The sequence below is a fragment of the Oncorhynchus gorbuscha genome, linkage group LG10, assembly GCF_021184085.1.
Source record: "Oncorhynchus gorbuscha isolate QuinsamMale2020 ecotype Even-year linkage group LG10, OgorEven_v1.0, whole genome shotgun sequence".
In the NCBI taxonomy this organism is placed as follows: Eukaryota; Metazoa; Chordata; class Actinopteri; order Salmoniformes; family Salmonidae; genus Oncorhynchus; species Oncorhynchus gorbuscha.
The window spans coordinates 36,769,243-36,783,462 of NC_060182.1; the positions used below are offsets into that span (position 1 = coordinate 36,769,243).

At 44.5% G+C, this 14,220-nt stretch overlaps 1 protein-coding gene across 1 annotated transcript in view; it reads right to left on the bottom strand.

The window, feature by feature from the left end:
- The window catches only part of LOC124045995 (basement membrane-specific heparan sulfate proteoglycan core protein-like), a 186,627-nt gene that overhangs the window by 28,232 nt on the left and 144,175 nt on the right, over nucleotides 1–14,220 (bottom strand). Inside the window, 13 exon segments of the mRNA XM_046365881.1 lie at nucleotides 606–703; nucleotides 1,408–1,570; nucleotides 1,759–2,019; nucleotides 4,101–4,280; nucleotides 4,550–4,745; nucleotides 5,017–5,198; nucleotides 5,358–5,492; nucleotides 7,333–7,476; nucleotides 7,864–7,999; nucleotides 8,226–8,386; nucleotides 8,627–8,762; nucleotides 10,833–10,910; nucleotides 11,142–11,290. Of these exon segments, the coding sequence (XP_046221837.1) occupies nucleotides 606–703; nucleotides 1,408–1,570; nucleotides 1,759–2,019; nucleotides 4,101–4,280; nucleotides 4,550–4,745; nucleotides 5,017–5,198; nucleotides 5,358–5,492; nucleotides 7,333–7,476; nucleotides 7,864–7,999; nucleotides 8,226–8,386; nucleotides 8,627–8,762; nucleotides 10,833–10,910; nucleotides 11,142–11,290 (2,019 nt within the window).

The window sequence follows — 14,220 nt, forward strand, 5'->3', positions numbered from 1 at the left end:
TGTCGTATTAGGTTTCTTCCTCTCTCTCTATCCCTCTCTCTCTCTATCGTTCCGTTCCTGCTCCCAGGTGTCTCTGTCCGCTACGGCCCGCGCCTACCCGAAGGGACCTGCAGTCTGTTGCCGCTTTTCCTGCAATTCTCCTCAACAACTAAGAGGATTTATGTTTTCCCTGTTTGGACATTTCCTGTAAAGGATTGAGGATTATGTTTTCTCTGTTTGGACTTTAATAAACTCAGTTTCTGTTAAGTCGCTTTTGGGTCCTCACTCACCTGCATAACAGTTAGCAAGCTGGACAGAGAAAAGATACTATAAAATGTAGGTCCACTTCTACACAGTTTCAGTTTGGTTTTAGCCATTTCAATGTCAATTGAGATCGTTTCCCCGCCCCCAAAATACATAAAAAAATTCACTCCCCTGCGGGCCAAATTGAATGAGCTCGTGTGCCGGATCTGGTTTGCGGGCAATATGTTATGCCCCTGATTTCGAACAGAATTATAATAGATTGCATAGAGCGGCTATACAAAATTCACCACTGTTACAACTCAGGGTTGTGTGTCCAAACGCGTGTCACTGTGTCTCAGTGATTTTGTGGATGTTGGACAGACCTTGGATGGTAAGCTTGGCGGAGTCCTGGGCCTGGCCGTGAACACTGGTGGCTCTGCAGATGTAGATGCCCTCGTTGCGCTGCTCCAGGTTCTCAATCCTACATAAAAGTACACAAACGTATCAGCGCAAGACAGATGACGGAAATGCACTTCCTGATTTCACCAAGTGGGACATGACCCTGGATCATCATCTGGTTGATCGGTGTTTCCTGTACGCTGGGAATTGGGTAGCAAGTTCAGGGAGTGTATTTAATAAATAAATGAACATAGACCAAAACAAGAAACAGATCATCATTTAGTTGTGTTGATCCTGGATCGTATGTAAGTTAGGTTGATCCTGGATCATAAATAAGTTGTGTGTTATCCTGGATCATCTTTAAATATGTGTTGATCCTGGATCATCTTTAAATATGTGTTGATCCTGGATCATCTTTAAGTTGTGTTGATCCTGGATCATCTTTAAGTTGTGTTGATCCTGGATCATCTTTAAGTTGTGTTGATCCTGGATCATCTTTAAGTTGTGTTGATCCTGGATCATCTTTAAGTTGTGTTGATCCTGGATAATCTTTAAGATGTGTTGATCCAGGATCATCTTTAAGATGTGTTGATCCAGGATCATCTTTAAGATGTGTTGATCCTGGATCATATTTAAGTTGTGTTGATCCAGGATCGCATTTAAGTTGTGTTGATCCAGGATCGCATTTAAGTTAGGTTAATTCTGGACCCTCATTTATTTGTGTTGATCATTATAGGTATTTTGACTGCCTGCTGTGAAGTGTCTCTCCTGGTGGGTGTGACTCACCTCAGCACCCCATCTTTGATGTGATGGTTGGGGGGCAGGGCTCCTCCCTCCTTCAGCCACTCTATGGTGGTCCCCAGGCCTCCTGCAGCAGAGCAGGTAAACTCTACAGCACTACCCCGGGCCTTTACCTCCACCTGAGGAGACACACGCACTGCCAGGGGGGCTACATACACATCCAAACATCCACATCCACACACCCACACAAACACATTCTGTTTTGAGTTCCCAGTCTTATGGCTTTTAGGTTTGCTTTTCATGAAAGCATTTCCCATTGCAAAGTAATTGAGCTGTCGGCTCAATTTGGTTTTCCAAATAAGAACAGACAAAGCTGTAACTGAGCACAGTACTTACACCTGACAGTGACTGTGGCATGTGCTTCACTGGTGCCCACTTTGTTGGTGGCGACACACTTGTAGGTGCCAGCGTCTTCGGGTGTGGCTAGGTTAATCTGGAGGTCTCCTCCTTGGACGTCGGCCCTGGTGGACAGGCTGCCATTCAGCTTGGTCCACTGGAAGAGCAGGGGGGGAGTACCATGGGCCAGGCACTGCAGCCGGATCACCTCGCCCACACGCACTGCCACGTCGTCGGGCATGGAGGTGGCATAGGGAGGAGCTGTGTCCCCGAGACATGGAGGGTTAGAGAGTAGAGACATGGACTGGTATTGAGACATTAGGATGATTTGAACATGACCTGACCTGTTCACCAGACGTGCTACCTTGTCCCGGACCTGCTGTTTTCGACTCTCTCTCTACCGCATCTTCTGTCTCGACCTCTGAACGATCGGCTATGAAAAGCCAACTGACATTTACTCCTGAGGTACTGACCTGTTGCACCCTTGACAACCAATGTGATTATTATTTGACCCTGCTGGTAATCTATGGGCATTTGAACATCTTGAAGAATAATCTGGCCTTAAAAATGGCCATGTACTCTTATAATCTCCACCCAGCACAGCCAGATGAGGACTGGCCACTTTTAAGAGCCTGGTTCCTCTCTTTGGTTTCTTCCTAGGTTCCTGCCTTTCTAGGAAGTTTTTCCTAGCCACCATGCTTCTACATCTGCATTGCTTGCTGTTTATGGTTTTAGGCTGGGTTTCTGTATAGCACTTTGTGACATCTGCTGATGTAAAAAGGGCTTTATAAATACATTTTATTGATTGATTGATTGATTGATTGGACAATGCTACTCATGAGCGAAGCAAGGAACGGGCACCGAAGACCAACATTCAGTCACAATGCAAAGCTATGTTTCATATACACTAGTGGACCAGTTCCTTATTATCTATGTTGTGTATCAATCTTTCAGTTTATTCGTGTTCATATCTATACACTTCCGGTCACTTAGAAATGTCCTTGTTTTGAAAGAAAAGCACATTTTTTGTCCTTTAAAATAACATAACATTTATCAGAAATACAGTGCAGACATTGATAATGTTGTAAATTACTATTGTGGCTGGATATGGCAGATTTCTTATGGAATATCTACATAGGCGTACAGAGGCCTTTATCAGCAACCATCACTCCTGTGTTCCAATGGTACGTTGTGTTAGCTAATCCAAATTGGTCATTTTAAAAGGCTAATTGAGCAATAGAAAACCCTTTTGCAATTATGTTAGCACAGCTGAAAACTGAAATGAAGGCTATTCCATGCGAGAAATTGCCAAGAAACTGAAGATCTTGTACAATGCTGTGTACTATTCCATTCACAGAACAGTGGAAACTGGCTCTAACCAGAAGAGAAAGAGGAGTGGGAGGCCCCAGTGCACAACTGACAAGTACATTAGAGTGTCTAGTTTGAGAAACAAAGTCCTCAACTGGCAGCTTCATTAAATAGTACCTGCAAAACACCAGTCTCAACGTCAACAGTGAAGAGGCGACTCCAGGATGCTTTTGCCCATCTTTATTTTAAAAATGTATTGGCCAGTCTGAGATATGACTTTTTTTTTGCAACTCTGCCTAGAAGGCCAGCATCCCGGAGTCGCCTCTTCACTGTTGACGTTGAGACTGGTGTTTTGTGGGTACTATTTAATGAAGCTGCCAGTTGAGGACTTGTGAGGCATCTGTTTCTCAAACTAGACACTCTAATGTACTTGTCTTCTTTCTTCTTGTTGTGCACCGGGGCCTCCCACTCCTCTTTCTATTCTGGTTAGAGCCAGTTTGCACTGTTCTGTGAAGGGAGTAGTACACAGCGTTGTACAAGATCTTCAGTTTCTTGGTAATTTTTCGCATGGAATAGCCTTCATTTCTCAGAACAAGAATAGACTGACTCTCCCTTTCAGAAGAAAGTTATTTGTTTTCTAATGATCAATTAGCCTTTTAAAATGATAAACTTGGATTAGCTAACACAACGTGCCATTGGAACACAGGAGTGATGGTTGCTAATAATGGGCTCCTGTACGCCTACGTAGATATTCCATAAAAAATCAGCCGTTTCCAGCTACATTAGTAATTTACAACCTTAAGAATGTCTACACTGTATTTCTGATCAATTTGATGTTATTTTGATGGACAAAAACTGGACATTAAACAAGGACATTTCTAAGTGACCCAAAACTTTTGAATGGTAGTGTATGTGTACCCATAACTATCTCCATAGTGTTTCTGTACAGACTGGGAACTTGCTTTCAATGATGAAACCAATCTATCGCTCATGACTAGCTGGCCAGACCAGTGTGCACAAATTGTGAGACTCACTCTCCACGTCCAGCATGATGGTGACTTCGGTGGTGCCCATGCTGTTGGTGGCGTTGCAGATGTACTCTCCAGAGTCTGCCCGGCCAACATTGGGCAGGATCAGCGTGTTGTCCACTACCTTATGTCTCCAGGGGAGAGGGGCACGCAGCTTAGACCACGTGATCTTAGGGACAGGGAAGCCTGAAGAGTTGATTTTGAAAACACATTGAATATCAGTGTGTGAAAAGGACTTGTAGAGTCAATTATTTGTCATGCCAATTCTATGATCTTAGCAAAGATGAGGTGACGATAACATCCATTTCCTCTCAGCTCTCATTTGCATAATATCATTTTACTTAAAAGTATTCTCTGTACTAACAAGTCTCAGTACAAACAATACAACAATTATTCTCTGCTCAGTTCTATTTGCTATAGTACTCATTTGTGTAATTTAAAGGTGGATTAGTTACCGTGAGCGTCACATCTCAGTGTGGTGCTCTGTCCCTCCACCACCACCATGAGGGGATCGGGCACAGAGGCACGGGGCGTGACGGGCACCTGGGCAGCCCCCTCCACGATCACCTCCACCCTGGTCTCTGTGGTGCCCTCGTCGTTGCGGGCTGTGCATACGTAGGTACCACTGTCCTCTGGACGGGCCACTAGGACCTGCGGAAGGGGAACAGCATTACCCGGTCTGCCCGGCGTAGAATAAATAGCACACCCTGTCATTTAGTTTAGCGCGAAAATGAATGATATCCAAATACTAGGGCAGGTTACCCAGACACAGATTAAGCCTAGTCTTACACCAAGAAACCCTTTGAATTGAGAACCTAGGATTCCACTTAATCTGGGTTTAGGAAAGCACAAAAGCTCAGTAACAATGACTTGGAGGTTTCATAGGAAGTTGAGGATCAGGAACACAAATGCAGTACACTACCTGCATGACGGCGTTGGACTCCATGGGCACAGGGCTGCTAAGCATGGTGTTGCGGGCGCTGTCCAGTCTGTGCCATGTGACAGATGGGCGTGGCTCCCCGGAAGCCTGGCACTCCAGGTTAATGGGTCCACCCATCCTGACTCGCACGGGCCCCTGAGGGGTGATGGTCGCTACAGGAGACTCTGAAAGGAAGGATGACATCATCAGGACGAACAACCATTTGGTCACTCTGTTGCCACGGCAATTACTAAGGGGGTTGTAACAGAGGGAAGATGCTTATGGTGAACCACATCAGAAACATCAACACTGTATGCGTGTGTGTGTGTCTGTGTGTGCCATACCTCTGATGATCAGAGAGACGATACTCTGGGTGATTCCAAACAGGTTGGTAGCCACACAGTTGTAGGTGCCCTGGTTGCTCGGGCGGGCGTCAGCGATGGTGATGACAGTGCCGTAATGGCCAACCTTCACATTGTCTACAGAATTAAAGGTTTCATGTGGAATCTTTTAGTCTGTCAAGTACATCTCTGACAAGCAGCAACTTTGTGTGTTTGATTAAAAACATAGCTAAATATGAAGGAAATGTAACAGGATACAGACTATATTATAGTACTATATATTACTGTAGATATTGCAGGTAGTTTGCTTGTGTGGATAATGACATGATTCTGACATCTGAAATTAATATTACTAAATGCAGTGGTGTAAGGTACTTGAATAAAAATACATTAAAGTACCACTTAAGTAGTTTTTTGGGGGTATCTGTACTTTACTTTACTAATTATAAGTTTGACAACTTTTACTTCACTACATTCCTAAAGAAAATAATGTACTTTTTACTCCATGCATTGTCCCTGACACACAAAAGTATTCGTTATACAATATTTTGAATGCTTAGCAGGACAGGAAAATTGTCCAGTACATCCCTGGTCATCTCTACTGCCTCTGATCTTGCGGACACACTAAAGGGAAAGAGGGATACCTAGTCACTTGTACAACTGAATGCATTCAACTGAAATGTGTCTTCCACATTTAATCCAACCCCTCTGAATCAGAGAGGTGCGGGGAGCTGCCATAATCGACATCCACGTGTTCGGTTCGGTGCCGGGGAACAGTGGGTTAACTGCCTTGCTCAAGGGCAGAACAACAGATTTTTAACTTGTAAAAAGCTCAGGGATTCAATCCAGCAACCTTTCGGGTTACTGGCCCAATTCTCTAACCACTAGGCCACATGCTTCGTTTGAAAATTATGTCTGAGGTTTGTAGTCTCAGGGTCTTATGTCTGAGGTTTGCTATCCGTAAATTAGGTTTGCTATCCGTAAATAAATAAAAAAACATGAAAATTGCGCTGTCTGGTTTGCTTAATATGAGCAATTTTGATACGTATATAAGTATATTTTTGCAATTTAATTTACTTTTGATACTTAAGTATATTTAAAATACTTTTAGACTTTTACTCTAGTATTTTCTGGGTGACTTTCACTTTTACTTGAATCCTTTTCTACTAAGGTATCTTTACTTTTACCCAAGTATGAGAATTGGGTACTTTTACCACCACTGACTAAATGCCTTTCTGCAAAAGTCCTATGGAATTGGGGCCTCCCGAGTGGCGCAACAGTCTAAGGACCCAGGTTCGATCCCAGGCTGTGTTGCAGCCGGCCGCGACTGGGAGACCCATGAGAAGGCACAGGGGAGGGTTTGGCCAGCCGGGATGTCCTTGTCCCATCACGCTCTAGTGACTCCTTGTGGCAGGCCGGACACACGCTCTAGTGACTCCTTGTGGCAGGCCAGACACACGCTCTAGTGACTCCTTGTGGCAGGCCGGACACACGCTCTAGTGACTCCTTTTGGCAGGCCGGACACACGCTCTAGTGACTCCTTGTGGCAGGCCGGACACACGCTCTAGCGACTCCTTGTGGCAGGCCGGACACACGCTCTAGTGACTCCTTGTGGCAGGCCGGACACACGCTCTAGTGACTCCTTGTGGCAGGCCGGACACACGCTTTAGTGACTCCTTGTGGCAGGCCGGACACACGCTCTAGTGACTCCTTGTGGCAGGCCGGACACACGCACGCTGACTTCGGTCGCTAGCTGTATGACAGTACGGTGTTTCCTCCGACACATTGGTGTGGCTGGCTTCTGGGTTAAGCGAGCAGTGTGTCAAGAAGCAGTGTGGCTTGGCAGGGTCGTGTTTCGGAGGACGCCCTCTCCTGAGTCCATATGGGAGTTGCAGCGATTGGACAAGACTATCTACCAATTGGGGAGAAAATGGGTAATAGTCCAAAAAAAAAAAGTTCAGAATGGGAGAGGCCTCACCAGGAAAGGGCTGGTTGTTGGACAGTTTCCACTCCAGACGTATGGGCTCTGCTCCACCGTAGACTCTGCACTTGAAGCTGGCTGACTCTCCCTGTCGCAATGCTGCACTTTGGGGCTCAATGGAGATGATGGGTGTCTGCAGACCTACTCCAGGAAACACACACCATTACAACAGGACAACATTTCCTCTCCTCACACCTCACTAATCATACAACATTTACCAGACGGTGTACTGTATGGGAAGCAAATACAGAACACGAAAAACTAGAAACCAAGGAAGGTTTGAACCAGGATAAGATCACAGTGTGGAATAGAAAAACATACTCTCAGAGGTCACTTTAGGGAGGGTTGGAAAACAAACAACTGGAAAAGTACCACCGTACCTGACGAAAGTCCACTCAATAAAATTCTCTAAAAAAACAGATGTTCCTACTGTATATGCCTCTGGCTGTTTCACCATCATCCCTGGTGATATCAGTGGGGAGGATAGTTTCATTGTACTGTCACAGAGAGAATGGCTTAGTGACTTACGAGAGGAGGTGGCAGTGACTGAGACAGAGACTGAGGCCTGACGGACAGGAGTACCAGGCCCTCCCTCCACAAGACAGATATACTTCCCAGAGTCATCTGGACCGGCAGAGAGGATACGCAGCTTGGTGCCCAGAACCTACGCACACACACACACACACACACACACACACACACACACACACACACACACACACACACACACACACACACACACACACACACACACACACACACACACACACACACACACACACACACACACACACACACGTGACTATTCAGCTGAAATAAACAGAACAGATCTTCATGACATTACAACTAGCTTTTACTAGCTGTGCGTGTATGTGTGTGTGTATTCCTACCTGGTGATTGGTGGACAGGCGTCCACTTTCCCTCCTCCAGGTGACAGCAGGTGGGGGGTTACCAGGGACAAAACAGTTGAGGTCCAGGCTCTGTCCCTCCTGGACGTCAGCTATGGAGGGCTGGATGGTGATGGCTGACGAGATGGTGTCTCCTCCTATTGCTACACAGCAACAAACGCAGGATACAGACATTTACAAAAGTTATATTACTGTCAACACAGAGCAGTACTCCTCTGGGGTAGGTTGACCTGGGTCGTGTTCAGTAGGGCGAAAATGTTTTGAAACAGAATGAATCAGTACTATCTGAACTTGTCCACTACAATACAGCAGTTTTTATATATTGTTGCACAGCATTTTAAAATGTGTACCCTACTGAAAACGATCCAAGTGCGACCTCTCACCTCTATTGACAGTGACCTCGATGCGAGCCTCTGAGGATCCGATGGAGTTGGTGCCCACACACAAGTAGGTGCCAGAGTCAGACGACTTGATGTTAGGGATTAGCAGGGTGCCAATGTCTGTGCGCTCCATACTGGCCTAGAGAGGACACGGCAACGATCAAGAAGAGGGATGAAGACTATGTCACAATGGCCTTAAGAGAAGGACTACTGTGGTATGAACTACCTGACAATGATTACGTCTCTGCCCAAATCCAATAGAAGGACACCATACAGACACATGAGATGACTTACCTTTGGAGAAACGACTACTTTATAAACATTGGATTTCACAGACCACAAATGGTGCAAACAACAGACATACTTGACATGATTTTTAATCCATGAGGAGGCAACACCAACAAAATCACATCGCAGGTGGATCTTCAGCATATATATATATACACACCATTGTTATACGGTTGTGATTTGTGACAATGTTTGTGTTATGATAATCATTAAAAAGGCTTTTCAGCTGTGCTTTGCACGAAAGAAAAGAAAAAATTCAAACCCGTTGGTTTGTTGTTGAGAATAGTAATGTTTCCTTTCGTCAACATTACTATGATGATTTTACAGTTACAACTGTTGAATTGACAACGAATAATGATCACTATTGAAATAGTTACCAATGACATACAGTAGATGTCTTTGACACTAGTTAGTAGTAGACTACAGTAGGTATAGTAGTATGTTTTGTAGTCCATAGTAGTATGTTTTGTAGTCCATAGTAGTATGTTTTGTAGTCCATAGTAGTATGTTTTGTAGTCCATAGTAGTATGTTTTTGGACACCTTTGTACACTTAAAATAATCGTTGTTGAACTGATTCAGTACAATGTTGACAGGAATGGGAAACTGTTAGGGAATTAAGATACATGACATAGGCCTTTGAGCCAATGGTTTCATCACAGGCAATACAAATCTTCTCTATCCATGTAGGAAATCACTGGAAATGCATTACAGATGTTTCCTAATACTTACAACATCATCAACCCTATGCCTTCACCTCTAAATGAATCCCAATGTTCAACAACCAAACACAATAGTAAGACAGCGAGATCCTCTTTTTCCAATGGGGAAATAATCCGCCTGTGTATGGTAATGTCAAATTGAGTCCCTAAGCAACTACGTCACACTTAACTATAATGGAACAGTGGGGTGGACCGTGTCAATATTTCAAACCTTATAAAACATCAGCGTGTAAAATGGACCAGTGTTATGGCTGAGAATACACAGGAGTACACCTAAAGAGAATTTAAAGGGGTGTGTCTAGAGAGAATTTAAAGGGGTGTTTCTAGATGGAAAATTTTATGGGGTGTGTCTAGGTAGAGTATTTAAAGGGGTGTGTCAGGGCTGGGCTGGGTGGATTACAGTATCTGGGAGGTGGTGGTGGTGGTGTGGCATCCATCCGTGGATAAAGCTGCTTAGGTCCGGCCTAGTCAACCGTGAGGGCCAGGCTAAAGTGAGCAGAAGCCGTGGCGGGCCCGGCTCAATGTGTGTCTGAACCCATTCACAAGTTTTCAAAGCAATCCATTTGCGAGAGCACACAGAATTTCTGCGTGGCCGCACGGCAGAGCCCGAGTCCCCCTGGGAAAAGCTGACACAACGCTGAAGCTCTATGAGGCAGAACAAAGCCCAGGGCCTCGGGTGGCAGAGGAGACACGAGGTACGGAGGGAATAACCCAAAGCCCCTTGGGGGGGGGGGGGGGGGGGGGACCAGGACCTGGCACGAGGAAGCAATGTCCCAAATACCTAGCTATGCCCTGGGGCCTGGGTGTGTACATAGAGGAATACTAATAATAATGTAAACAGAATGGAGGGGATCAATATTTTTTTTAGGACAAACAAATGTCAGGGATGATATGATCATGTGGACAAATTTGAAAATGGAGGACGATGGATGGATGTGACACCTATAAGACAAAAACAACAACTAAACCATGCCATACGCATCATGGAGGCTTTGTGAGAAGCTATTTGCTTGTCGTGAATGAATGGTGGTTACCGTGTGTGACGATGAAGCAAAGGAACCTTTGATCATGCTTTTAGTAGAGTGTGTTGAAGGGTCAGTAGAGGTCAGTAGAGCACAACAGGTGGGTCAGTAGAGAACAACAGGTGGGAAGTAAGAGATGGGACAGACAGACAATCGAGACAGAGGACAGATGGACAGACCTGCAGCTCCTCAATACGTCTCTGTAACACATCGAGACTGTTGCTTTTAAACGGTTGGAAACCGTGAGAAGGAATGGCCTGAGCAAAACGGCAAGAAAAAAGGGGGGGAATAAAAAAAGGGGAGAAGGAAGAAACAACGGTATGTCAAAATACACCAGAATTCACTTTTTCACCAACACAACCCACGGTGAGATACCAGCACCAAATAGTATATACAGTACATAATAGTTACCCTTCAGATCAGGATATATCCCAACCACATCCTGAGTCCCAGGCAGAAAGTAACAGATAGAAAGGACCTGTGTTTACCTGCGGGGGGAGTTGTCCTTCCTGTTTCTTCCAGGTGAGTCCGGGGCTGGGCCTGCCTCCAGCCCTGCAGTACAGCCTCAGAGTCTCACCCTCATAGATGTCCACCCTCTGGGGGCTCACCTGCACGTGGGGCAGGCTGGCACCTGAAGCTTTCAAGCACACAGGAAGGAAACAGGAGTTGACCAAATGAGTACCCAACAAGACTGGTAGACTATATGGACCGGATTCGGAGTATTCTCAAGTAACAATACCACCCTGTGAACCTGTGACATTGGCCTGCTGTTGATGTTGAGACCCACTGTGTACGTAGGGCAGGGGTTCCCAAACTTTTTGGCTTTCCTGACCCAATTGAGGTGTGTTTTGAGTCGCGACCCACCATAAGTGAAAAAACATACACACACAGACAAAGTCAAAAAGTAGATTCATCATCTTTTCTTCAAAACATTCATCTGAATATAGATTTGAGTATGGTCTTTAGTGACCAATTTTAAGAAACTGACTGTATAATTAGGAAATTAGTTGTGCAGGGTTTTTTTGGGATCAAAATGGGGCTTATATGGTGAGCGTGAGATATGGCGCAGAAACGGGCTGAATTCTGTCTGGGCCCTGGGCAAGAACATTTGAGGTGCTCATCTTGGCAGCGTAGAGACAATTGTGCAGTTTTAAAGTCAATTTCCTGCAGTTCTATACATTTTGCCATGGAGCTAGGAGAGAATCTTTCAGTTTTAAGCTTAATTTCCTGCAATTCTACATATTCTGGCATGACTAATGCAGCGTTGTTATGCTCAAACATAACAAATTCAATAGGGGGCCTGATTGTCGAGCTTTTATTTTGGTGACTGTAAATTCTGAAAGATTGTCGGCTGTTATTAAAAAATATACACAGTACCTGTCAAAAGTTTGGACACCGACTCATTCAAGGGTTTTCTTTACTTTTTACTATTTTCTACATTGTAGAATAATAGAGAAGACATCGAAACTATGAAATAGCGCATCTGGAGTCATGTAGTAACCTTTACCATCGGTCCTATTAGCCAACGTACAATCAATCGATAATGAAATAGACAAACTAAGATCACGTAGATCCTACAAACGGGACATTCAAAACTGTAATATCTTATGTTTCACCGAGTCGTGGCTGAACGACAACATTAATAAACATACAGGTTTTACGTTTTTTCGGGAGGATTGAACCGCGGCCTCTAGTAAGACAAGGGGTGGCGGTCTATGTATATTTGTAAACAACAGCTGTTGCAGGAAATCTAAGGAAGTCTCAAGGCTCTCCTGTGGTACAATAACGATAAGCTGTAGACCACACTATTTACTAAGAGAGTTTTCATTTGAATTTTTCATAGTTGTCTACATACCACCACAAACTGATGCTGGCACTAAGACCACACTCAATGAGCTGTATATGGCCATAAGTAAACAGGACTTTAATGGGGAATACTCAAAACCGTTTTACCAAATTTCTACTAGCATGTTAAATGTGCAACCAGAGGGAAAACAACTCTAGACCACCTTTACTCCATACACAGAGATGTGTACAAAGCTCTCTTTTGGCAAATCTGACCAAAATTCTATCCTCCTGATTCCTGCTTACAGACAAAAACTAAAGCAGGAAGCACCAGTGACTCTCAGGGGTGCCTGCTCAGTCCCCTCAGTCCCTTTTTAGTCAATCAAATTTAATCAATCTAACAGCCTAAAACCCCAAACAGCAAGCGATGCAGGTGTAAAAGCATGACTACATGGCCAGGCACGACTCCAACACCATCATTACGTTTGCCAATGACACAACAGTGGTAGGTCTGATCACCGACAACGACGAGACAGCCTATATGGAGGAGGTCAGAGACCTGACTATGTGGTGCAAGAACAACCTCTCCCTCAATGTGATCAAGACAAAGGAGATGATTAACAGGAAAAAGAGGACCAAACATGCCCCCATTCTCATCGACAGGGCTGTAGTGGAGCAGATTGAGAGCTTGGTGTCCACATCACGAACAAACAAACATGGACCAAGCATACCAAGACAGTCTTGAAGAGGGCATGACAAAACCTATTCCCCCCTCAGGAGACTGAAAGAATTTGGCATAGGTCCTCAGATCCTCAAAAGGTTCTACAGCCGCACCATCAAGAGCATCCTGACTAGTTGCATCACTGCCTGGTATGGCAACTGTTCGGCCTCCAACCGCAATAGTGGGTAGTGCGTACGGCCCAATACATCACTGGAGCCAAGCTACCCCTATACCAGGCTGTGTAAAAAAATTGTCAAAGACTCCAGCCACCCTAGTCAAAGACTGTTCTCTGTTACCACACGGCAAGCGGTACCGGAGCGCCAAGTCTAGTTCCAGACGGTGCCCCCTGCACATTGACTCTGTACCGGTACCCCCTGTATATAGCCTCGCTATTGTTATTTTACTGCTGCATTTAAATATTTATTATTATTTTTAGCTATTTATCATCTCTTTTTTTAAATATAGATTTTTTTTACAGTTTTTATAGATTTTGTTTATATTTGATTTTTGTGTTTTTCTATATACACTACCATTCAAAAGTTTGGCGCCACTTAGAAATGTCCTTGTTTTCCATGAAAACATACATGAAATGAGTTGCAAAATGAATAGGAAATATAGTCAAGACATTGACATGGTTATAATTAAAGATTTTTAATTGAAATAATAATTGTGTCCTTCAAACTTTTCTTTCGTCAAAGAATCCTCCATTTGCAGCAATTACAGACTTGCAGACCTTTGGCATTCAGGTTGTCAATTTGTTGAGGTAATCTGAAGAGATTTCACCCCATGCTTCCTGAAGTACCTCCTACAAGTTTGATTGGCATGATGGGCACATACCAAACGGTCAAGCTGCTCCCACAACAGCTCAGTAGGGTTGGGATCTGGTGACTGTGCTGGCCACTCCATTATAGACAGAATACCAGCAGACTGCTTCTTCCCTAAATAGTTATTGCATAGTTTGGAGATGTGCTCTGGGTCTTTGTTTGGAGCTGTGCTCTAGGCTCCAATTACGCGCCGTCCACAGGGTATGGCATGGGGTTGCAAAATGGAGTGATAGCCTT